At 43.5% G+C, this 27,626-nt stretch overlaps 1 protein-coding gene across 2 annotated transcripts in view; it reads left to right on the forward strand.

Annotated features, from left to right (window-relative positions):
- LOC134210753 (uncharacterized) overlaps positions 1 to 4,798 on the forward strand; it is an 88,748-nt gene extending 83,950 nt beyond the window's left edge. The window contains exons 3-4 of one of the 2 annotated variants that reach the window (XM_062687001.1): positions 67 to 2,726; positions 2,799 to 4,798. In XM_062687001.1, the coding sequence (XP_062542985.1) occupies positions 67 to 2,726; positions 2,799 to 4,603 (4,465 nt within the window). In that variant the 3' untranslated portion in view covers positions 4,604 to 4,798. Of the gene's footprint in view, positions 1 to 66 lie in introns of both variants that reach the window. The other variant, XM_062687000.1, reaches the window with a different exon arrangement.
- The last annotated feature ends 22,828 nt before the right edge of the window (positions 4,799 to 27,626 follow it).

Consider the following 27,626-nt stretch of genomic DNA (forward strand, 5'->3'; position numbering starts at 1 on the left):
CAATGTAATGTTCTTCAGTTTTAGAAACTAAAAAAAATATTTTTGCCCTTTTTCCTCAACAAACAGCACCGACGAAGACGCCCGTCAAGCAATGATGATGAATGGAGGTAAAATAAAGGAAGTGCAGGTCACGCTACTTCTATCCTCTCGTGCTGAAATGCAGAAGGTCATCGAGGAGGCCCGACGCACAACGGTGTCCTTTATGCAGCTATCTGCCCAGAGTGCTCCCGCCATCCCGCAGCAGCCTCCGATTATCCCGAAAGCTGCAATGCCGGCTGTAACAGTTGCACAACAACCCCAGCCGCCGGTTATAAGTCTATCGGGATTTTTGGCGCAGAACCTTAACCAACAGAAAAATCAGGCCATCTATTCGGAGATTCCTGGTCTAGGATATTTGGGTGGTGGAATGTTTCAACCTAATGCTCCGGCGGCTGGGTTATTTTCGGCGCTCAACGCCCAATCATATAATGCAGGGGCGTCTACAAATGCAGCCTTCACTCAGCTTTCCGAACAGTTGAAGAAGGTTGGCGAGGCGGAAAAGGCGGCAGGATCAATGAATGTGCCGGCATCAAACTCCTCATCACTGAAGAAGGAATCTGGAGAAAGGAACAGTCGTAGGAGCCGGTCGAGTTCCCGTGAACGGGATAGACGCCGTTCGTCTAGGGATCGATCTAGAAGTCGCGATCGGGGTAGCAGACGACGTGGAAGAGATCGCAGCCGTAGTCGTGATAGAAGAAGCAGAAGCCGCAGCCGCGATCGCCGTGATCGCAGGCGTCGATCACGATCCCGCGATAGACGCGATGATCGAACGAGAGATAAAAGCCGGGAAAGGGATCAAAAAGCATCGTCGGATAAGAACTCTAAGCAGAGAGGATCTAGGTTTACTGATCGTGGAGACAGCAAGCCGAGTTCTGAGGAAGTTGTTAAGATTCCGAGCCCAAAACTAACGCCAACCGCACTACAACCGACGAGTTTCACTAGTCCTTGGGATACGCCAATTCATAAGAATTTGTTGAATTTGGCTAATTCTGGATCGGAGAAGCCAGTCGTTCAGCCATCGATTCCAAGTCCTTTGCAAAGCTCAAAAGCAGCCGGAGATGAAGTGGAAGAACGTACAGAACCGGAACAAAAGACTTTTGTACAGAATCCGATTCTGAGTTACCGGATGAACTTAATGCCAGCTGTAAACTACGGATCGTTCCAGTCATCGAAGCCGCTAAGCAATGAGCAGTTAAGTAAGCTACAGCAGTTACAAACCCAGCGGGACTCGAAAATCTTCCAAGATTCGACGAACATGGGTGGAAACAGACAAGGAGGGCATTTCTCTGACGGAGAAAGCACGACTGTTGCTGGAAATAATAATAATAATAATAAAGGTAGATTCGATTTCCCGCCACGTAGGGATGGCGGCAACAATAGATCTGGCGACGGTTACAGCACTGATGGAGGGTTGAATAAGCGAAATCAGAGTATGGAAGAGAGATCAGGCAGGTATGATGACATCGAGGGGCAATCCGTAAAAATATCCCATTTGCAGAATGTTACTGGATATGGAGAGGTACGAAGGTTCTTCCATGGACAGACGATCTCAAGCAATGGAATAAAGATGATCAACGATAAGAACGGCAGGCGAACTGGAGTGGCTCTAATCAGATTCATGCGAAAGGACGGCAAGCGATATGCGCTCTCGCGAGATGGCATGAGATTGAAAAATTCGGTGGTTAAAATTGAACCGATTACGGATCAAGAGTTCGATGAAGCTGTTGACTCGTACCGCCCGGGCTATGATGATGTTCCGAACAACTGGAGAGAAGTTAATGCGGATCGGTTTGAGCAAAAGGAAGAAGATGTGATTGAAATTGGCGATGAAGATCAAGAAGGCAAGCAAGGATCAGTTGTGGTATGGAATTTACCTTCTATGACGTCGGAGGTGGATTTGATGAGAATCTTTTCGGACTTCTCGGTTGTGGAGGTCCTTATCATAAAGAACTACAAGAATCCGAAACAGTTGGATGGGTACGTCAAATTTCATCGACTGCAGGATGCCCGGAGAGCGTGTAATGCAACGCATAAGCACTACGTCCGAAACAAGCGAGTGTTCGTGAAGCAGTGTTCGGATATTGAGTATGATGCGGCCAAGAATGAATATGAAGCTCCACAAGAACCGGAGCCGGTGACTGTGGAGCTGGATGATTCTATTCAAGATTCGAATGAATCTACTAAAGATTCCAAGAAGCAAAAGTCGGATGATGATCAAATGGATTTAGCAGAAGATGAAGAAGATGATGAAGATAGGTTGCAGATCAACATTAATGAGCCAACTCCACAGGATGAGCCTGAATACGTGTTTGGATCGCCTCCGCCTAACATGCCATCTGGTCTGCCAGGAACTAAGAATAACGAATACCAACAAGCACCGGTTAACAGAGGACCGTTGCCAAATCAACAGTTTGACGACAAAATTCAAGAAGAAAGTTGGGAACCAGAACAAGCTAAACAGTCTGGCCCACCGTTAAACCGTGATCCCAGGGGTATGGTCAACCTGAACTTTAATCAACAGCAGCAGCAGCAACAACAACAACAGCCTCCAAATTTACAACAACAACAGCAGCAGCAACAACAGGCTCAACAAATATCTCAGCTGAATCTTGGATTCGGTGGAGATATGAATCGAGATCCACGTCGGCGCCAAGACGCGTCGAATCAGCAGTTTGGGATGGATCAGGGTAACTTTTTTGCTGATAATAGTCGCGACAGTTTTGGTTCACAGCACTCACAACCACGTTTTAATCCCCAAGGTCCTCCTCCGCTTATTGACAGTAATCGGTTTGGTCAGCAGCAAATGGGCCCCATGGGTCACAATAATCGTTACGACCAGCAGCAGATGGGTAACAATCGCTACGATCAACAGCAGCAGCAGATGAGTAACAATCGCTACGATCAGCAGCAACAGATGAATAACAATCGCTATGATCAACAGCAGCAGATGGGTAACAATCGCTACGATCAACAGCAGCAGATTAGTAACAATCGTTATGATCAACAACAACAGATTGGTAATAATCGCTACGATCAACAGCAGCAGATGGGTAATAACAATCATGGCTCCATGGGTAATCGTTTTAATCAGCAAATGGATTTCAATCAAGGACCGCCAATGGGTGGTAATCGGTTTGATCAACAAATGGGCAACAACCAAGAAGGTTCAATGGGCAACAATCGTTATCAGCATCAGCAGCAAATGCCCAGTGCCCAAGGCGGTCAATACGGTAACAATCGGTTCAATCAGCAAACAAATAGAAACAATGATGCTGACGAAATCGCTGGAGCCAATGATAAGACAACTTTCATCTTGATCACCAATCTGGAGTATGCGTTACAGGAATCCAAAATCTACGATTTCTTCGACCAGGAGGGATTCAGTCCTAAACACGTTCATATTGTGCGTAATAGGAATGGTCGATCAATAGGTGAGTGCTTGGTAGAGTTCGAGTCACCCCAGGAAGCCGAAGAAGCGCTTTCCAAGCATGGTGAAATAGTCGGTAAAAGGAAAGCTTTTATCAGACATCTGAATCGAAAGCAAATTATGGATCAGATGCAAAGGATGAACAAGAATGGACCTGGTCAAAATTATCAACGAGAAGGAAACACTAATTTTGGCAGTAACAATTTTGATGGAAATGATTTTAGAAGCAACCTTGGTCGCAATAATTTTGGTAATAATGGTAAAGGAGGATTTGAAGGAAATGATAATCGCTTTATGAATGACAATAGAAATTTCCATGAAAATAACTTCCGGGAAAATAACTATCGAACATGTCCGGATGAAACTTTTGGCGATAAAAGGCAAGAAGACGATGCAATAGTTTTGGATGATAACATGGATCAACCGCAAGAGAACGAAAAACCAGTGGTAGAGGTTGAAAAATGTATCGATCAGCAAACAGTCGACATAAAGGAAATCGTACAGCCTATCAAACAGGATCAGCAGGATGCAAGAAATGTGGGAAACGTTTCTGTTCAGCACGGCCCTGAAAAGGATGATCCACCGGTGAAACAACCCGGTGCTGACTATCTGCAACAATCTAAAGAGAATCAAGATGAAGACGTTGAAGACGAGGAAGCTGAAGGGGAAGAACATGAGGAGGAATCATCAGTACATAATGAAGACGAAAATCACGATGAAAACACACAGCAGGAACAACATACGGAACTTCAACCGCAACATCAAATGAGAGAATCACAGGGGCTGCAACAATCCCAAACTACGCATCAGCAAGAAAGTGAAAAATCAGAATCCACTATGCAAGATGAACATGAACCGGACATGCAACAGGATAGCCAATCGGAACCAATCAAGGGTAACATCCTTTGTTTAGGAAATCTGCCGTTCCGGGCGAAAAACGAAGAGTTGGTCGTCTATTTCCGCGAGTACAATATCACCATAGAGGATGTTAAGCGGCGCTATCTGCCTGATGGGCGGACTACGGGGGACGCGATGGTCCGGTTCCGAAGTGCGGTGGATGCGAAACAGGCGATGCAGAGTCATTACAACAGACGTATCGGCGGACGGCCGGTTCGAATGCGTATTCTGGACGATTGAGGTGTGCGAGACGAGGGTGAATGGAAACACGCGTAATCCGACGTTTTTGAGCGGATTTCTTTAACCTAAGCTTATTGCATAAGTTATGAGTTTTTGATTTGAATAAATTAACTTTATCTGCTACATATGATAATGAAGTCACCGATGTACATATATAACTAGAATACAGCTATAGTACGTTTGAAAAATACAAAATTAGATGTTTTCTTTGGAAAGAACTGGAAGAAGTTTTACTAAATCAAGACCATGTGGTAAGTAATTAGAATTAGGGTTTTTTGTTCTTTAATAAGGCCGTTACAAATATTAATTTAACATTTGGTCCTACTGGTCTCCGAAAGGTCAAGAGGAGGGATAATAAAAACTAAATATTAAAATGAAAAAAAAATCAAAAATCTCCTCGGATTTGTTAAAGAATGTTTTGAAAATCCTCAAAATTATCCGAATTTTATTTAATTTAATATTTGGCAAATAAAATCCGAGGGGGGGGGAGAAAGAATAGATTTTTAATATTTGTATCAGCCTAATACTTAATAATACATTTATTTCATACATCACCACCGAAGAGCACAATTATTGTTTTTTTCCACTTGTCCACGAATATCTTCGCCGATGACTAATCGCAATAAAAAAAATCAATGAACTTGACTCAAATCGAGTAAAGTACGACACACAGAAGACGGCTTTATAGATGAGGACGAAATACGTATCTGTAAAGCAATACAACGTGGTGGAATTACTTGGAATAGTACTAAACTCGTCTTATTATAGTTCATGAATGTTGTTAAGGTGGAACTCGTCAGAATTCAATTTCAAATCTACCTCAAGAAATGGTGTCTCTAAATTAGTGTGGTGACATACATTGTCTTGGTTAATGAATAGGTTGATTGATTAGTTTGTGAATCGCAAATTATGTTTGTTGTGGTACATAAACTTTTGTGAAGCCTTGAATACGTGCCCGCATTCTTATAGGATTTGGCATTGGTGTAGGCAAATCATTGCAGCTCAGGAATTTGAAGTTAGACTTATCTAGACAATAATTTTTGTTATTTATTCAAATCAACCAGGCTATTTATTTTATCAATTTTCTTCGGCCATTATTCCATGAATTCCTTAAATTAATTCTTCCGGATATTGCAAAAGAGATTTCTTCGAAATTTGTCTTAGGAATTTATTCAGAACTTCTTCCAGAAATTCCTTCAAAACATTCTCCAGGAATTCTTCCAGAACTTCTTTCGAAAATGCTTTCATGAGTTCTTTCCGAAATTCTTTCAGTAATACGTCCGAAATTGTTTAGTGTTTGTTGTGTTTTGTTTGTTTTACTCTTTAGAAAATTCATTTAATAACTCCATTCAAAACTATTTCATTCTTTAATTAAGTTTCAAAGGTTTTCCTGGAAGAAATACTGAAAGAATTTGTGAATTAATTTACGAAGGATTTTCGAAGAAACTTTTAATCTTACTTATGGATCCTGTACACCTCCGGTGGCGCAAAGGGCCGACTTGAAAGATCTCCATCCTGAGCGTTGCCCGGCTATCGCTGTAACCTGTTGCCAGGTTAGATTCCGGTCGACGACGATGGAGCTCGTTATTTGAGATCCAGTTATGAGGCCACCAGGCCCGAATTATATACCGCAGGCATCTGTTAATGAACACCTGCAGCCGTTGAGTGTTCTCTACTGATACACACCATGTTTCGCTAGCGTATAACAGCGCAGATTTCACGTTACAGTTGAAAATTCGTATTTTGGTGTGTTCACTTCAAGGATGTTAACGATCATTCAGTAATTTGCGTTCGATCATTTAGTAGTTTGTTAATAACACATTCCAGAAGCTGAATTTCAAAATATGTTGTATGGTGAACTTCTAGTGCGAAGGTTTTTCTACAACTTTGACTAACGGTTCGTTATTAGAATTCTACTTAAAACGGAGTTAGAGCGCTAGTTGCAGTAACTTGAACTAAATGATTGGAATTTTGTTATCATTTAGTCTAAGTTACTGAAACTATAGCTATAACTCCGTTACTAGAGGAATTCAAATAATGAACCATTAGGCAGAGTTGTAGAAAAACCTTCGCACTAGAAGTCCACCATACAACATATTTTGAAATTCAGCTTCTGGAATGTGTTATTAACAAACTACTAAATGATCGAACGCAAATTACTGAATGATTATTAGCACCCTTGGTTCACTTATCTGCCTGTTTTTCCAGATATTTCTTAAACTCGCAAAGGCAGCCCTTGCTTTCTTGATCCGTGCGCCTATGTCGATCTTGGTACCGCCGTCTGACGCCATTTGGCTACCAAGATATTGGAAGCTTTCAACATTCTCCACTGGTTGCCCGGCTACTGTGAAACTGGAAGGGGTCACCGTGTTTACATCCAACGATTTGGTTTTGTTGACGTTGATGAATAAACCTGCCGAGGAGGAGCGCTCGGCAAGGTCGTTGAGCTTACTCTGCATATCAGAGCGCCGTTGCGCGAGGAGTGCAACGTCATCAGCCAATTTGAAGTCGTTTAGGTGCTCCATGGTTATAGGCTGCCATAACAACCCGCGGTTTGGTTCACGGTCATTCGCATCTACCAGAATCTCATCGATTACGATGAGGAACAGTAACGGTGATAGAATACATCCTTGCCTCACACCAGCTACGACCCGGATAGGGTTGGACAGGACCCCATTGTGCAGCACTCTACACGAAAAGGCCTCGTACTGTGCTTCGATGAGGCCGATGATTTTCTCAGGAACCCCCTTGCGTCTCAGGGCGCCCCACATATTCTCGTGATTGAGACGGTCGAGAGCTTTTTCGTAGTCAATGAATACCAAGTAAAGGGACTCTTGGAATTCGTTGACCTGCTCCAGAATGATGCGGAGCGTGACAATATGGTCCACACAGGATCTTCGGCACGGAATCCGGCTTGCTCGCATCGATCTTCTCCTGAATCCGGGCTAGGATAATTTTGCACAGAACTTTGAGAACGGTACACAGCAACATAATGCCTCGCCAGGTATCGCATACAGTCAGGTCACCCTTTTTGGGCACCTTCACTAAGATACCTTGAATCCAGTCGACCGGGAAAGTTGCGGTGTCACAGATATTACGAAATAAACGATGCAGTAGTTGAACGGATGTCATGGGGTCAGCTTTGAGCATCTCGGCTGATATGCGGTCGACCCCTGGGGCTTTATTCGATTTCATGCTTTGGATGGCTGTTTGAATCTCTAGCAGTGATGGAGCTTCGATATTGACGCGTGTTATACGTCGGATTCTAGGCAGATCATGCCGAGGTGGTGATGGCCTAGCTGGCACATGAAAAAGTTGTTCGAAGTGCTCGAATCAGCGTTTCAGCTGGTCAGTTGGGTCGGTCAATAACTGATCATTCGCGTCTTTCACAGGCATCGTTGCATTCATTATCGCCCCGCTTAAGCGTCGTGAGATATCGTAGAGGAGGCGAATGTCCCCGGTTACGGCGGCTCTCTCTCTCCTTCGTCGGCCAGAGAGTCTTTTAATCCCTGGAGAAATATTTGAAGGAATTCTTGGCGGATTCTTTGAAATTATTTAAGGAACAACAATCTTGAGGAGGAGTTTTTTAAGAAGAGGGTTTTGTGCAGGAATTACCATATAAATTTTGGAAGGCATTTTTAAGAAGAGAGTCTGAATGGATTTTCGAAAAATAAAAATCCCCCTAAGAGTTTTTGAAGGTATTTCTTGAAGACTTCCCAAAAGAATGCTTAAAGGAATTTCCAGAGGAATCCGTTAAGGAACTTCTGAAGGAATTTTTGATAGATTTTTTGAAGGAAATTCCGGAAGAATTTAGAGGAATATACCTACTGGTATTGCAGAAATGCCGCGAATACAACGTGCCCACACATCATCTATTTATCGACTTCAAAGCCGCATATGATACAATCGATCGGGACCAGCTATGGCAGCTAATGCACGAACACGGATTTCCGGATAAACTGATACGGTTGATCAAGGCGACGATGGATCGGGTGATGTGCGTAGTTCGAGTTCCAGGGGCATTCTCGAGTCCCTTCGAAACGCGTAGAGGGTTACGGCAAGGTGATGGTCTTTCGTGTCTGCTATTTAACATCGCTTTGGAGGGAGTAATACGAAGGGCAGGGATTGACACGAGTGGTACGATTTTCACGAAGTCCGTTCAGTTATTTGGTTTCGCCGATGACATTGATATCATGGCACGTAACTTTGAGAGGATGGAGGAAGCATACATCAGACTGAAAAGCGAAGCTAAACGGTTTGGACTAGTCATCAACACGTCGAAGACGAAGTACATGATAGGAAGAGGCTCAAGAGAGGTCAATGTAAGCCACCCACCACGAGTTCCTATCGGTGGTGACGAAATCGACGTGGTTGAAGAATTCGTGTACTTGGGCTCACTGGTGACTGCCGATAACGATACCGGCAGAGAAATTCGGAGACGCATAGTGGCTGGAAATCGTACGTACTTTGGCTCCGCAAGACGCTCCGATCGAATAGAGTTCGCCGCCGTACCAAACTGACTATCTACAAAACGCTTATTAGACCGGTAGTCCTCTACGGACACGAGACCTGGACGATGCTCGTGGAGGATCGACGCGCACTGGGAGTTTTCGAAACGAAAGTGTTGCGTACCATCTATGGTGGGGTGCAGATGGCGGACGGTACGTGGAGGAGGCGAATGAACCACGAGTTGCATCAGCTGTTGGAAGAACCATCCATCGTTCATACCGCGAAAATCGGAAGACTGCGGTGGGCCGGGCACGTAGCAAGAATTTAGGACAGTAATCCGGTGAAAATGGTTCTCGACAACGATCCGACGGGAACAAGAAGGCGAGGTGCACAGCGGGCAAGGTGGATCGATCAGGTGGAGGACGATTTGCGGACCCTCCGCAGACTGCATGGATGGCGAAGTGCAGCCATGGACCGAGCTGAATGGAGAAGACTTTTATGTGCAGCACAGGCCACTCCGGCCTTAGTCTGGTGAAAAAAAAACCTACTGGTATTTGGAAATTTGTTTAGGAATCTCTTTAAAAATTTATTCACGAATTTCTTAAGATTCTTTAGGGATTCCTTCGGATTTTTTAACGAAATTCCTCCAAGGGTTGGGTTATCTAGCAAGTTCCTTGACATTTTTTCTGAGATTCCCATTGGAATTCTTTCAAAACTATCTCAAGCAATTTCTAGATAATTTCTCCGGGCAATCCTTTGAAAATTCCTCCAGCTAATTCTTTGGTAACTTTAGGAAGCTACCTACATATACTGACAATACTAGCTCTGTACACATCGTTGATTCGTCCTGTCGCCCTGCACGGTTATGAATCATGGACATTAATAGATGCAGACTATTAAATTCTCGGAGTGTTTGAGCGGAAAATACTGCGCTCAGTACTTGGCGGCGTGGAAGAAACTGATAAATGGCGCAGACGAATGCATGAATCACGAGTTGTATCAAGTGTACAAAAATGCAGACGTAGGCAGGCTGATAAAATACGGCAGATTACAGTGGGCTGGACATGTAGTGCGTTTGCCGGAAGAGAGTTCGGGAAAAATCATGTTTAGCAGAGACCTGGAAGAGGACGTCGGCTCCGAGGTAGACAGGGGTTGTGTGGGTGTATGCAATCGAGGAAGATGCGCGTGCAGCCAGCGTGCAGGGGAACTGGCGACTGCGCGGCCCAAAAATGAGCGACCTAAACTAGGAAACATTCGGTTTTTCTCTGGACAACACGAAGTGTACGACCATCATGGGTAGAGGTAACTTTAGGAAGAAATTCTTAGACATTTCCCTCAGGAATTCCTTCTCAACATTCCCTCAGGAATTCCTTCACACTAGAGATGGGCAAAACAGCTCATTGCAGTGAGCGGATCTGATCCGTTCAGCTCATTAAAAAGAGTCAGCTCCTGAGATCAGCTCTTCAGTTCTTTAATGCTACATATATTGAAAAATAATTTTTAATATTATTAGTTTGATTGTAATTATTGTTCAAAAATTTGAAAAATTGATGTAATTCATTCATTCATTGCTTCATCATCCATCTATTTGCCTCACTTTGAAGTTTTTAAAATGTTAAGCTATAGTGAGGTAATAATTTCTTTTGAAATACTGACAATTTTAAACTAATAACATTTATTACGCTTTTTCTGACCGTCTAGTTTTGAAGTCTATGAGTTCAATAATTCAGTCCCTAGTCATATGTAGGGACACGGCAGGTATTTTCGTCTGTTCGTCATAGTCTCGAAAACCAATAAAAGAGGCGCTTTTTTGTAAAACTCATACGTACCAAATCGTAAGCTCAGGACAAACGTTCTGCTATAGTGGAGTTCTAGCAAATGTACGTTGCTTTCTTTGGTTTTAGCCCCTACGACGATGGACGGAAATACCTGCCGTGTCCCTATATGAACCATATTGCGTGTCATAAGTTTTCTCTTCATACTCGGCACAGTAAATCAATGCCTTGTTTGCGCGCGCTTCTAGCCATGCGTAGTTGACATTTTCAAACAAGCGAGCGCATTCATCTAATTGGTTTCCGAAATGCGAGAGAACCAAAAACAAGAGAGTAAAAAATACAGAGCACGGTGCAACAAACAAACAGAGTGCACATGTAGCAGTATGCTAGCGGGAAAACCCGTCGCAAGCAAAAGATCCGCTCCGTGCAAGACACAGCTCCCAGTTCGGTTCCCAGCGACCCAACGATAGAATCGCGGCGATGAAATCGCTTAGGTCTGGGGAAGCTTTAAACCACACAGTTCGCTAGATTCGGTCAAGACTGATCCGAATCGAGATCCGTGTCGCAAGGATCTGAGCTGGTAGCGAAGCTCTCGCTTCCATGTCACAGCAACTTCGAGCTGAACGAAGACATGAGCTGAACCTAAGAGTATTGTTCGGATCTTCGGATCTTTTCCTTGGTACGGTTCGTACCGCAGTACTAGGTATCTTTTGTGTGTCCTTTCGTAGCGCCGAGTATGTGGGTATGAGTTTAGAAATAGACGGCAAGCTAGTTGGATTATTTTTGCTTGTGTGTTTCTTATTCCTTCCTGCAGCAAAAATGCTTTTTGTTGCTTAGCTTGATGGTGCTTGAGGTGCAAATAATAAACGATCAGCATGTTCGCGGTACTGGACTGGAATGCTCATACAAGCTCGCTTGTGCTGTGTACCGCGAGCGTGGTAATTTCGTTTGTGTTGTACGCGCATACTCGAGTGCGTACGCTCGATGGAGTTTCTCTAGGCGCGTGTTTGACAATGATTTCATCAATTTAAAGTGAGCTGCTGAGCTGGGGTTCTTTCAAAAAGATCCATGGTTCATCAGCTCAATGTAAGGAAGCGAATCTTTCGAACAGCTCCTGAGCGGAGCGCCCATCTCTACTTCACACACAACTTCACAACAAATCTATTTCTTTTGATTTTATTCGGAAGGTCATCAGAAATTCATTCAAAACTCCTTTAGAAATTTCTTCAGAAACTTATTTAAAAATTCCTTCTAAAATTGCTTTTGGGATGCATTCGGAAATTCTGTTAGGAATTCCTTTGGAAATGTTTGTGTGGATTTCTTCGAAATTTTCTTAGAAGGTTCCTAATCATTTTTCTTCGGAATTTACTGCCAAAGTTCTTCCGGAAAATCCTCCAAAAATTTTGTCGCAAACGCCTTCATAAATTCTTGCCGACATTACTTCAGGAATTCACTCGGAAAGTCCTTTAGAAAATTCTTTTAGGAATTCCAGGGAGTCAATATTCGAGAAACGCCTAACAATATACCCTTTGTCGTCAACAGATTTTGTTACTGACAAACGCACCTCGCAACAAGCCTTTATCAGAACCCGAACATAATATGACAAAAATCATTTGCCTTGCATGCTCTGATATTTCCGAGAATACGACGCTAATTCTGTAACCATAGTTAAATTCTCGAATATTTCCATAAAAGCAGAAACTATGATAGCATAAAACCAAAATTTGCTGTAGAGATAATGAAAAATGACGGGATGAAAAGTTAGCAACCAAATTGTCTTCTTTTTTTGTTGCTGACAAAAAATTTCGGATCTTTGTCATTATTATCTCCGACAACAACAAAGCTTTGTCGTTGGTTATCTTTTGTCGCTTGTTTCGCTTGCACATCCAAGAAAAATTGATTCCCTGAGGAATTCCATCGGAAACTAGTTCATTGTTTGATAAATTTTAAAATGAATTCCTGCAGGAATATTGTATTGTTTTACCAAAGAGAACCTAGATTTGAGGAAAAATATTCAATTTGGTTGGTCATCGTGCCCCAGTCTTATGGAACGTACATACGGTCAAGCAGTTTGACCAACATTGACTCCACTGCCGTAATCTGGAAAAGTGACGTAACAGCCATTTTACAACATGCATGTTTTCCATTTTTCTGTTAAAGAGCTCGATGAGTAGTACTCGTTAACATCATTTTTGGAAAATGGCGTATACGTCACTTTTTCAGATTACGGCAGTCCACCTCTCGTTTATTCAAACATCCATCAAGTTTTACCAACAGCTGCACAAACAATCAATTTATTCGATCAACAATATCACACACGAACGACCGAAGCGCAAACTTGAGCACCAACCATCAAAAATATATAGTTTGTAATTCACTACAAATGCTCAAACATGTTCAGGCGAACCTTGTCTGCTCGACAACTCAAACCAAAAATCAAACCGTTTTAATTTTTTCAGGTTAACTGTCAATGGTTGTTCGAACACACACGTTCAAACAAAGCAGCACCGAAGGTTTTCTGGGGCAGAGTCAATGTTGGTCCAACTGCTTGACCGTGTGTACGTTCCATTAAGCAGCGTACACACCAGTCAAGCAGTTTGACGTACATTGACTCCGCCCTCAAGAAAACGCTTTGGTTGCTGCTTTGCTTGAACGTGTGTGAAGTTGTTCGAACAACCATTTGACAGTTGGCGGCTCGGTTGGAAAAAAATAAAACGCTTTGATTTTGGTTTGAGCTATCGGGGGCGGAGTCAAGGTTCGCCGAACATGTTTGAGCATTTGTAGTGAAGTTGCACACTGACAAAAAACTCCGCATTATATTCATGAGTTCACACATAGATTTTTGCAATGGGGGTAGCGAAATGTATTCTATATTTTTGACACATATATTCCATGCGCCCACATGCATTATATGAGTGTTCAAACATACTATCCATGTGGGTCATAGTATCCATGTGTGAATTTGTATGCAATTAGGTATGTGTCGACGCATGATATGCATATTTCAAAATACATGGATTTTTGCCATAAAGTATGTGTCGATTTTCCTGAGTGCACAAACCCCTATACAGTCAACTTTCGCTCGTTGGGCTAAACTCGTAGCCCATCTAGCGTAAGACTTTCGTTAGTTGGGCTGAGATTTCATCTGTCAAATCAGCGAATACAATAGAAATTCAGAGCTGCCAACTGCGAAAAAGAAAAAAAAACTGTCGTTGATGTCATAATTTGACGTCCACCTTCGTTTTAAGTGGGCTACAGCCCAACTAACGGGCGCCCAACTAAATCGTAGCCCATCTAAAGATAGCCCAACGAGTGAAATTTGATTCACATTTTTTGATGATTGGTGCTCAAGTTGACGTTTCGGTCGTTCGTGTGTGATATTGTTGGTCGAATAAATTGATTGTTCGTACCGCTGTAGACGCTGTTGTTACTCAGCTGGTATCAGTTATGTTGATCATCTATTGAGATTTGTGCATACAAGAACACGAAGTGCTGAATAAACTGTCCTTTATGGCTGTCATTAATGGATTCCATTGTGTATGTCCTTCCAAGATCCAGGGGTTACAGGTGGTGAACGAAGCGCCACAGCAAATTATATGTATACACTGGATTTTGTTTTTACACGATTTACATTTTCTCAATTTTCCACTCATCCTAAATGTTTAACGTATATTAATTATCATGTGATTTTTCTTTGATTTATTCTGGATTTTTGAAACATGTTGCGAAGAGTTTGGTGGCAAATTGAAGTCACACGATAAAAAATACGAGCGAAAAAAATCGTGTAAAAACAAAATCCTGTGTATATGTAACTCAAAGAATAGTACTACAAATTTTTATGAATTTTAGATATGAATGATATCAAAATCCTGAATTGGAAATAACTTTTGAAAAAAGTTATAAACACAATTAGTTCTGTGGCACCGGAAACTAATTCTCGATACTGCTCAGGAGTCACGAAAGTTGTTAAAATTAAATCAATTTAAATGACATTTTGAAATCAGGTATTGATTAGTGTCGCCGGCAATTAATTATTTTGAATATGCTGTTTGATGATCAGAAAACGTAGAATTTTAATTGCAATTATAATCCACTGAAGTCAATTTTTATACGGGCGATTCCACGCCGGTTCACGCCACCGCCGCCGCTGCCGATAAAAGTCAACGGCACGCCGCCTTTGCCGATGATATGACTGCGCACAGGTCTGTGATACGCATTTAGCCAAGACTCCAATTTTTTGCGATACTAGCTGTGATAAAAAGTTTCATTCTTGCACATTCGTTGGTGAACAGTTTTATTTCGTGGAGAAATGTGCAACAAGTATCGGTGCCCCCTTATTTGGAACTTTCATATGCTTCCTTCGGAAATGTCAGAAATGTCTCTAACGTGCAAGACAGATTGGCAAACAGATTAGCGACAAAAAGATTATGCTTGCCATTGTGTCTTTCTCTTTGTATGTGTAATGCGATTGTTATGTCTGTTTGTTTGTGTTATAATCCCCAGGCCCTTTCCTGCCCAATGACCTTTTATTGTATACTACTTAACCTCAACCAAGCCGCGGGTTTTTCGAGACTAACATCTAGACTAATGTGACCAGACATTCCGCGTTTCGCGGGACGCTGCATTTTTCAACTTCGTTTTACAAATTTATTATCATTCATACAGCCTTGCAAATATTGTTCCAATTTTTTTTGGGCCAAAATCTATGCGAAATGCACTTTTGGAGGATCCATTTTCGAGCCAGTGACGCAATCCAGACAGGCGTCCCGCGTTTCGCAGGACGCTTGCTGTTCACATTAATCTAGACCTTAAATGAAATCTATGAAGAAAATTTCCTCGGAGAAATACAGAAAAATAAGTCATGTCGATTCACATTCTCCTCACTGGGTAACATTCCTTTCGATGTCACGTCGCCGCCGACGATTTCCGGACCGGCGCACACATCTACTAGAGTTCCTGTGCTAAAACACTTTCAGTTCCAAATTTTTCAAAGAAAGAGTTCAAAAAATATTCTGTAAAAAAATCCTACATCAATAAGCCGAGTCAGAATGAACTTACATCTGATCTCGATACAGTATTGATAGGTTCTACAAAGATCATATTTGAAGGCATTACAAAAGGTGACGATTTCATAGCAATGTGATCCGCACCCAATGGAGACGGATGGTATTTGATGGGCTGTTGAACATTCGCGAGCAGTATGCGTGCATGGCAACCGGCAACCGCTAGGCTCGCCTCTCGGTCGATTAATTAATAATTCAATCCGTTAATTTCGCTTTCGATAATGAAACACTCGCAGTCGATTCATCTTTCGTCGAATAATTTGCCCCGGAGCGGTAGTATGTGGTCCACGAGGGTAACATGTGTGCGACACGTCGGACACATCGCGCAATCAGTGCATTTGGGCAGTCCGAACCGAACAAAACCGTAAACCAAATGACGTCGTTGCAGCAATAAACTCATCCATATTATATCATTGCCGTAATGCATCCCCAGGTCGCACTCTAAATAGGCTCGGGAATCCGGGTCGCGGGTCGCGTCGATGCGAAATCGTTTTTAATCAAATTGCTCACACCATTAAATATGCATGCCATATCACGACCAATCTTCTGTTTCGTTAAATGAATCATGTTTATTTTGTAGCCCAAAGTGTAGTTTGCTCGTAGGGGTAGAAGTCTCGTTTCCGGTCATGAACTAGAACTTTGCATCAATTCAATGTAATATTCATTTTGACCCAAATATCATAAAGTTTGGAATAGCTCAGTTCAAAATTTTTAGCAAAATTGTTGATGGAATTTTAGCTTTTGAAAAATTTCAAAATTTTGCTTAACAATGCTTTATATTATCGATGTCGTTGGCGACAACCAAATAGCTGAATGGACTTAGTGGAAATCAATCCACTCGTGTCACCCCCCAAACCCTTCAAATCAATGTTGAATAGCAGGCACGAAAGACCATAACCTTGCCGTAACGCTCTGCGCGTTTTAAACGGACTCGATAATGCCCCAAAAACTCGAACTACGCACATAACCTGATCCAAGTCCAAGAGTTTAGCTGGGAATCCGTGCTCGTGCATTAGATGCCATACATCGCTGATCTCGATCATTACGGTTTGTTGTCTACGCTCAAGCCGCCGAAAGTACAGTGAGGAATCAATTTACCGTGTGCTATTTTTTAACGTAAGTGCCGAATCTTCTTTTCGAACAGCTGGGATCGCCACCAGTAAGACTGCCACTATTGTTATTTGGAACAGACTGAGCGTTAGGTTCTTACTGGCGTGGGGAACGATACATGGGGATGCTTGTAGAGGAGCCAACACGCCACAAATTGGGACGAACGGTTACACCGCAACGTCGACAAGCATTTCCATGATTTGTGTAACAGATTCGAAGCACCTAAAACAATTTGCAACTGAAGGTGGTTGGAACATGTTTACTGGACATATACATGAAAATAATCTCACACATATACATTTACCGCAGAGATGTGGTCTACTGGCTCGGTAGCTTCGTCTAGCTGCCCAAGTAGCACAGTTCAGATCGATTTGGTTGAAGCAACTCCAATGTGACTGGATTTGGTCGCATATGAGTCACAGTGACTGATATATGACAAGTGTGCTACTTGGGTGTTTACACTGGAAATTTACCTCGGTGTCCAGGGACCTCAATTCCATACTTTCACCCAGGACCTCCTGAGCTGTATCACTCGGATGTGCTGCATGTTTCAGCATTAGGTACAGTCCACCAGCCCTGGTACGTTTGACGCTTCGCACGACCGGACTCAGGGCAGCAGGGACTATGTCCAATGGCTTGACGATCCCTCATCAGACCATCTGCAAGTTTTGGTGCCTGCTTAAGATGCGGTGGGGTTTGATAGTGGGTTCTGTTAAACTTCTATAAAAAGCTGCATATAACCGCAAGCAGGCTCCGTCAAAGCGACCGTGTGTAGCTCAAAGCGCACAAGCCCAAGTCCTGGTGTTAGGTGGGACGCTAAACAGACCTGACACGACGGCCCTCCGACGAGACAGAAAGTTTGCGCAGGACCAATAAGCCGCCTTTAAAATCAACAATTACGTATTACATAGAAGATAATACGACTCTATAAATCGGCAACGAATAAAGCATCACGATTGGAAGCTTGGAATATGTAAGTCGCTAGGCTTCGCAGGTTACGACAGGATAATCTACGACGAATTACATCCCCGTAACTTCGACGTCGTAGCGCTGCAGGAAATCTTGCTGGACAGGACAGAAAGGGTGGAAAAGTGGGCATCGAGCGGCTACCTTCTACCAAAGCTGTGGCACCACCAACGAGCTGGGAACCGGCTTCATAGTGCTGGGAAAGATGCGCCAACGGGTGATTGGGTGGCATCTAATTATCGCAATGATGTGTAAGCTGAGGATAAAAGGCCGTTTCTTCAACTATAGCATCATTAACGTGCACTGCCCACACGAAGGGAGACCCGACGACGAAAAAGAAGCGTTCTATGCACAGCTGGAACATACATACGATGGATGCCCAATGCGGAACGTCAAAATCGTCATCGGCGACATGAACGCACAGGTAGGAAGGGAGGAAACGTATAGACCGGTCATTGGACCGGATAGTCTGCACATCGTATCGAACGACAACGGCCAACGATGCATAAAATTTGTAGCCTCCCGCGGAATGGTAGTCCGAAGCACTTTCTTCTCCCGTAAGAATATCTAAAAGGCTACATGAAAATCACCTAATCAATAAACGGAAAACCGACATCACGAACGTACGCACTTACTGTAGTGCGAATATTTAATCCGACCACTACCTCGTTGCAGTATGCCGGCGCTCAAAATTCTTGACGGTGTACAACACGCGTCGAATTCGTTCACAGCGGCTAAACATTGGGCGGCTACAAGACGTTAGACTAGCCCAAGACTACGCTGGAAGTGGCACTCCCAACGGAAGAGCAGCTTGGCGCAGTGTCTCTTGCAGATGGCTGGAGAGATATTTAATCCGCCATTGGAAGCACCGCATCCGCAGCACTAGGCACGGTGCCCCTGAATCCAGGAAATCCAGGAGGAGCAAGGTAAAGTTGGAGTTGACCAACTACCATGAGAGCTGGGTAAACACGGTGGTGAGGCACTGGCTAGAGTGCTGCACTGGGTAATTACCAAGGTTTGGGAGGACGAGGTTCTGCCGCAGGAGTGGATGGAAGGTTTCGTGTGTCCCATCTACAAAAAGGGCGATTTTTGTTTTTTCCAAAAAACAAAAATCTTCTAAAAATTTTGTCTCGCAGTCACGGGGGTGATATGTCCAAAACCACCCCCGTGGCTACGCCACTGATTCTCGAGTATCTTCGAAACGCGCAGAGGGCCACGGAAAGGTGATGGTCTTTCGTGCTTGCTATTCAACATCACTTTGGAGGGAGTAATACGAAGGGCAGGGATTGACACTTAAGGTAAAGTAAAAAAAAATAAACATGTTATGTCAACAAGAGAAATGTTAAAAAAGGAAACATGTTACAAGCGCATAGTCTCAACCTAGTATAAAGCTAGTGCTTCTACCTTTGTGTTATAAGAGAGGTGAGATTTTTTTCACCACCCAGTTCAGCCAACCATGCATGTTTTATTTAAAATAATTTAACATTGCCGCCGTATCCAGGGAACTAACATTATCGTTGTGGCACGGCTTTGAAAGCGCACATTCCGGCAATTATCGTTTTGGTGTCGAGCCTTGCTTTTATTTTATGGAAATTACATTTTCGCGGCTTCCGGGTTCTCTCGCGCAATGATGATAGCAGATTTGTGGTTTGATTTCTGTTTTAATGTTTCGGTTATTGGATAGCTGTATGAAATTTATAAACCTAAGTGGGCAGTCTCCAGTACTGGAGACAAACAAACCTTTAGGAGATTCTTCAGTGAACACACATCTTGCCAGTACATCTTGCCGTAGATCTAACAGCTGAGATCTCATGTTTTCAACGATTCTCGGTAAACATTTAGCCGAGATTTCGGTAAGCCTTACCGAGACTTCGGTATCTATTTTAGCAAAAATTCGGAGAACACTGACGAAAATTCAGCAGAATTCCGAAATTTTTAACTGGCTTAACAGCTATTGGATTTTTCGTGAAAATTATTCGATTTTGAACTGATTACTGAAATATACGGAGAGCGAGCCCATCATGCTTCTTTGGTTTCCGGAAAGTCAATTCTTCAGCAAGTCTGCCATTAAAACTCATGTGGACGCAATGGAGGAGTACAGAAGTTACAGAAAGAGGTTATCGATGTTGTGCTGTGTGTAAAAAAAGTTTGAGCTGGGAAGCTACCAATTGTTCGCGGAGCTTGATCATGAATAGCTACTTCCTGGGCCAAGTGCTCATGTACGAAACAGATGGAGGCCAAGAAATGATGTTAATCATGGGATGAATCGCCGAAGATTTACTATTGCAAATTCTAGGTGCAATAGAAATGGATCCATTTGAAAATTTCTCTTATAAGATGGCTCAATAATGACTCGAAATCCACGAATCCTGAAACATTATTTCGGTGCCAAAAGTTTAAAAAAAGATTTTATAAAGATCTTGATAAAATTTGGAGTTTTCGTTGAGTTGTTTTAAAACTTGGAGTTTTCGTAGAGTTGTCTTCGAACATTATTTTTTAGTTATTACTGAATTCGTTAATCATTAATCACAATTACCAACGTGTTATAAACGACAATTCTTCTAAAGTTTTAGAAATATGTCACTATAGGTATAAGATTTCTCGACAAAATGGCCTTGATACAAATTTATCATGCTAATCCACTATCTTCGTTCCTCCCAATATGCAGACCGTCGATAACAAAGTATATGATGTCTGGAATTTTCGCATTAATCATAAATTGCTCGGTTGGGTGGTAATTCCCCTAACGTAAAAACTTACGGTTCGTCCGTTGTTTCCATGCACCGTTCAAAGTTTGCCCTTGTCGATGATGGGGATAAAATGCAACCACCCCCCACTTTGGGGAACAAGAGACAATTTTTCATCATTGCTCTCCATTGATCTGCTACACACTTACTTTGAGTCCTTTCTCTGCGAAGGATTATTTCGCTGAAATCGGTAGAGGATTTGGATGCGACCGAAATATTCAAAAAATAGTGCAACAAGCAGCATTGGAGCTGTTTTTGCCGAGGTTTTTCGCTAATAGAACAGTGCAGTGCACCACCGTAGTTGCTAAAGTGTGATGTGAGATTTCCAATACCTAACCCTTTTTTTCGTTGCACATTGCACGTACCGGTTTTGTTCATGTGTCGATGAACTTGGCAGAATTCAGTCCATTCAGCGATAGTTGAATGAACTTCGATAACACCAGCGGATATTCTTCCCTCCCCCTTCATACGGGAGTTTGGCAGAAAGAAGGTCGTGCGATATATACCATCAAAAATATTGGCCTGTGCTCGTCTTCTATAAAAACATTCTTCATGCCTGCCGTATCATAACGGAACTATCAATTCTATACTTTCGCCTCTAATTCTATCATGAACATGTACGTCTAAGTTAGGAAGATGATATTAGCATTTCCATATTATTAAGAAGTGAGAAGTTAAAAGTAAGAAGTGAGAAATGACAAATTTGAAGTGAGAATTGTGAAGTGAGATGTGAGAAATGAAAAGTGAGAAAAGCAAAAAGTGAAAAGTGAGAAATGAGAAATAAGAAGTGTGAAGTGAGAAGTAAGAATTGAGAAGTGAGAAGTGAAAAGTAAGAGGTGAGAAGTTAGAAGTGAAAAGTTTGAGCAGTGAATGGTAAAAAGTGAGAATCGGAAAGTGAGAAGTAAGAAGCGACAAGTCGAGGCTCAACGAGGAAAAGAGTGAAACAGAGCCAGCATGGTCAAATCAAAAGCGGATGGAAATGCACAAAAACGTTCAACTTTTGTGATTTCACATCTGGATGAGCCAGAGTTTCCGCCGCTTCTGGGTACATCGCCACCAGCCAGAAAAAGAGCAAGAGATCGAACGGAACAACCTCCGGGCGCTCCAATGTTCACGCTTTCTGGCATTATGGAGCCCATTCACAACTTCTGTAATGCTTCCGACCCCATTAAAAACATGGTGAAAACAGTTCTTCCTATTCTGCCCCTCCTCGAGTCATTTGTATCCTTCGAAGGCTAACTTCATCAATAAGGGTAACATGATTTCGATTTTACAGTGGAACTGTCGAAGTATTCTCCCCAAATTTTATATTTTTTTCAATTTTTAGTTAACAAATTACAATGCGACGTTTTTGCGTTATGTGAAACATGGCTAACACCAGATGTGAACCTTCATTTTTCAGATTTCAGGATCAAAAAACAGCACTCCTTCTATAGAGTCGATCTTGCCCCGATGTCAGGCACCAAAGCTGTTGCATATCATGTGACTATCCGAGGAAAAGACCTCAGTATCGCCTCGATATATCTTCCTTCAAACACTGCAATATCTCGTAGAGATCTTTCGCACATCTGCTCGGTTATGCCTGAGCCACAATTGCTCTTTGGAGATTTTAACTCCCATGGAACAGGCTGGGGGGATCTGTACGACGACAACCGTTCAACAATGATATACGATCTCTGCGACGACTTCAATATGTCAATTTTGAATACAGGAGAGGTTACACGAGTGGCACCTCCAGCAAGAGATAGCCGTCTAGATCTTTCATTATCGTTGGACTGTTCTTGGAAGGTGGTCCAAGATCCCCATGGTAGTGATCATTTGCCGATCGAAGTTTTAATTTCCAATGGACATAATCAATCCGCTTCTATCGACCTCTCATATGACCTCACAAAGCACATCGATTGGGGGGAATATGGGGAGGACATCATCGATAGCATACAGTCGATAGAAACACTTCCACCGCGGAAAGAGTACCAGTTTCTATCTCAGTTGGTTATTGACAGCGCTCTCCATGTACAACGCCGGCCGGCGCCAGGAGCTTCGGTTCGTAGGAAACCCCATAGTCCGTGGTGGGACACCGCGTGCACACACACAGCTCTATCGTGAGAAATCCAACGCGTTTAAGGAATTTCGGAAACACTGATCGATCGTTCTTCACAAACGGTACATCGCGCTCGAAGTCCAGTTCAAGAAGCTGGTCAAGGTGAAGAAACGCGTATATTGGCGTACTTTCGTTGAAGCCTTTGTCGCGCGAGACTTCAATTAAATCTCTTTGGACCGTCGGAAGGAGAATGCGAAACGCGTCGTCCGTTAACGAAGATCGTGAAAGCTCGCCTCGGTGGATACTCGACTTTGCAAAGAAAGTTTGTCCGGATTCGGTACCAGTGGAGCAAGTATCAAGTGATACTTTTGCTGACAGGGGTGATATGGAACACCCCTTTTTGATGATTGAATTCTCGCTCGCTCTCCTTTCATGCAACACTTCTGCTCTGGGGATGGATAGTATCATGTTCAGTTTACTCACAGACGCCGCGAAGAAGCGCCTATTGAATTTGTTCAATCAGTTACTGGAGTGCAACATTGTTCCGGATGATTGGAGGGAAGTGAGGGTGATAGCCATCCAGAAGCCCGGAAAACCCGCGTCGGATTATAATTCGTATCGCCCAATCGCGATGCTTTCCTGCCTTCGGAAGGTGTTGGAGAAGATGATCCTTTTCCGGCTAGACAAATGGGTTGAATCTAATGGTTTGTTGTCAGATACACAGTTTGGTTTTCGTACGGAATAGTTGCTTGTATTGCGTTGCTTTCTTCAGAAATTCAGTTAACTTTCGCTCAAAAAGAGCAAATGGGCTCAGTATTTTTGGACATTCGGAGCTTTTCATTCAGTTTGCGTCGATGTCTTATCCGACAAGCTTCACGCCTGTGGACTTTCTCCAATTTTAAACTACTATGTGTACAATTTGTTGTCAGAGAAGTGTATGAGTTTTTCTCATGATTACTTGGCAACTTCACGAATTACCTACATGGTATCCCCAGGGCCTGCGTTTGAGCCCCCTTCTTTACAATTTTTACGTCAGAGACATTGATGAATGTCTCATGCCAAATTGCTCTTTGAGATAGCTTGAAGATGATTGTGTTGTATCCGTTTCGGGCCAACAGCGGTTGATCTGCAAGGACCATTGCAAGATACTTTGGACAATTTGTCTACTTGTGCTTTGAAGCTGGGTATCGAATTCTCCCCGGAGAAAACTGAGATGGTTGTCTTTTCAAAAAAACATAAGCCGGCTAAGTTCTCGCTTCAACTGATGGGTAAGACAATCACTCATAGCATGTCTTCTAAATACCTCGGGGTCTTTTTTTTTTTTTTTTTTTTTAACGAAGGTAATGGAAATCTGCAAACAGACACCTGGGGAGGCGAACCCAGGTAGTGTGGGATGGGATCACCACCCCGACCCACTAAAACCAACTCCTTCCTCTCCAGTCATTCCCCTGGCCCGCAATTAAGCAATACTGGGGATGACTATTGGGCATTGCGCCCCTCCATGACGTACACAAGTGCACGTATGCGCCTCAACTCTTCGACACTCCCCATGCAACACATTTGCATTAAGACACACTGGCACCACATGTGCCCCAACACTCACCTACCTATGCTGCTTGAATGACTGCAAGGGTACAACGGGTACCTTGCAGGGGGTACCCCATGCCGCCATCTCACAGCATAGGCAGTCCTCACTCAGTGTGGTGTTCACCCCATCCTGCAACAGGGTGGCACCACTTGTCTACCAAGCCGGAGGCGACCCTAGGTTGGTGGCTCCTATGCCGCTCCTACCTCAGCTACGAGGCAGACCCTTTCATGTCTCCTATTTCTGAGGTGCCGCAGAGGCATCAACCCCCCGACACTCCTGCCAGTCATAGCGAGACTTTCGTGTCCCCTACTTCTGAGGTGCCGCAGAGGTATCTGCCCCCCGACACTCCTGCCAGGCCTAGCGAGACTTCACTCATTCCGTCCCTGACAGCCGGATCACACTACTGCCTAAGCAGCCACTCTGACCATACGTACCATGCGAGTCTAACTTGTGTGCTCGCTCATACATTCAGTCCCAATCGCTTGCACCACTTGTGCACCACTCTCTTTGACATTCAGTCACTCACCCAGTGGGGTTGTAATACCCCATCTCCCATTTTTATCCACTCTGTGCACCTCCTGTGCATCGTTTAAGGTGGAACACCCGGCACGTCAAGCGTGCCTAACACTCACCTACCTGGGCTTTGATACTGTCAATAGGACTCCATAAGGTACTATGCCGGTAGCACCCACCCATTGACGTTTCGAGGCCCAGGTAGTCTCAGCCAATGTGGTGGTCTCCCATCCTGGGACGGGGTCACACCACTACCTTACATGTCTCCGATTTCTGAGGTGCCGCAGAAGCATCAACCCCTGACACTCCTGCCAGACGCAGCGAGACTTTCGTGTCCCCTACTTGAGGTGCCGCAGAGGTATCTGCCCCTGACACTCCTGCCAGGCCTCACCAGACTTCAGTCATTCTAACACTACCGACCATGCGTACCATGCGAGACTTACTTGTGTGCTCACCCATACACTGGTCCCTCCTCATTCTGTGGGGGTATTACGAGTAATACCCCCAACTTCCATTCGCTTGCACCACATGTGCACCACTTGGGGTGTGTGGGTACCACCCACTGCCACCCGCTTGCCGCCGAAGCAGCCCTCACTCTGTGGAACCTCCACAGGCTCCGTTAACGACCTGGCTAATTGTTTCACCCCCAGGCCATTCATCCCTTCGGCACGGGTCGCCTGACACCTTGGGATTCGGGGTTAGGGCTTGTATGCTTTAAGCGGCACACGGTCGCTTGATACCTCGGGGTCTGGTTTGACTCGAAATGCACCTTCGGGAAGCACATTGTGTATTTGACACAAAAACGCCAGAAACGAATCAACTACATGCGAACAATAACCGAAACATGGTGGGGAACAACAATTCTGTCGGTTCTCGAATACGGTAGCTTCTGCTTCCAGTCCGCGGCGAAAACTCACATGCTGAAGCTTCAACGGATTCAGTACCGCTGTCTCCGTATCGCGTTGGGTTGTATGAATTCGACTCATACGATGAGTTTAGAAGTACTTGCGGGAGTACTTCCTCTGACAGATCGTTTCGCGGAATTATCGCTCCGGTTCCTCCTCCGTTGTGAGGTTCTCAATCCATTGGTCATTAACAACTTCGAGAAGCTGCTTGAACAAAACCCTCAATCTCGTTTCATGAGTATTTACCACTGGTATATGACGCTGGAGGTAAGCCCATCTTCGGTTGACACCAATCGTGCTAACTTCTAAGACTCCTACAGTTCCTCTGTATCATTTGATCTGTCTATGAAGCAGGAGGCTTATGGAATACCAGACTTGCTTCGTGCGGAGTTAATACCCCCATTAATTACAAGCAAATATGGGCACGCCAGCCAGGAGAGAAGCTTTTTCACAGATGGGTCAAAAACGGATGACTCCACTGACTGGCTTCGGTGTTTTTAACGTTTTTCATAGCGCCTATTTTAAGCTCAAAGATCCTTGTTCCGTGTATACTGCTGGGGTAACAGCTATACACTATTCACTCGAGAGCAAATCGCATCTCTACCTCCTGACCACTTTATAATCTTCACCGACAGCCTAGGTTCATTGGAGGCTGTTCGGTCAATGAAACCGGTGAAGCACTCAGCGTATCTCCTAAATGGGATATGAAAAGCATTGAGTGCTCTATCGAAACGGTCATTTACAATCACCATGGCTTGGGTCCCGTCTCATTGCTCGATTCCGGGAAATGAGAAAGCGAACTCTTTGGCTGAGGTGGGCGCTGTGGAAGGTGATATTCACGATAGGCAAATCACCTTCGATTAATTTTTCACATTAGTTCGTCAAGAAACCTTGACAAGTTGGTAGCAAAAATGAACAAATGGGGAGTTGGGTGGATGGCTGTATTTAATTTGCCCGCAGGTGTCGAAGCGTCCATGGTTCAAAAAATTGAATATGGGACGAGACTTCATTCGAACCATGTCTCCAGAATGAATTTATTTATTTATTGTACATGGTCTTCAACTTGTAAATTGCACTGATTGTTTGCACTGATTGTTTGACTCTTCAACTTGTAAATTGCACTGATTGTTTGACTTAATCCTATTTTTAAAAACTAATTTGGTAACATTAAAGTCGAAAAACAACACACTTCGTTGAATAGTCTGCAGCATAAGTCCAATGGATTATTTTGACCGTAGTATGTGCGGTGACCACGGATCTCGTCTAATGTCCAATCACTACACTTTAAATGCACATCTTTTCAGAGTGGGGCTCTCAGAGGGTAATCTCTGTGTTTGCGGCGAAAACTATCAGGATGTCGATCATGTCGTGTGGGCGTGCGAAGAGCATCGTGGCCTCAGATCTGCTCTAACTGAATATCTCCGGGTCCGAGGAAAATAACCAAAGCCTATTAGGAAGTGTTATGGGTCTCGAATACATGTCCCTTTGTCTACCAATTCTTGAAAGTTGCTGATGTTAGACTGTAACCATTGTCCACCCATCTATTTGGCTATCGTAATCCCTTAAGAATGTCTTCATCTTGTCGTCACTCCCCATGCCCGCCGTTCAACCCCATCCGGATGTCTTCTATCTCGTTGTTGTCTCCCGAAGGAAATGTATCTTTGTCCCGTTACAGATGTGAAACATCACCAAGAATGCCAACCATGTGAACATCTGCATTGTAATTGATTAAGCACCCTAAATTCCTTTCCCTTCCTACTGTATTATTGTAATCCCTAACCTCGACCAAACTGCGAGTCTTTCGGTTCCCCAAAACTAACCCTATATATAAGAATCATAAAATGTATAGAAAAATATGATTTTGGC

The sequence above is a fragment of the Armigeres subalbatus genome, chromosome 2 (assembly GCF_024139115.2).
Source record: "Armigeres subalbatus isolate Guangzhou_Male chromosome 2, GZ_Asu_2, whole genome shotgun sequence".
Lineage (NCBI taxonomy): Eukaryota > Metazoa > Arthropoda > Insecta > Diptera > Culicidae > Armigeres > Armigeres subalbatus.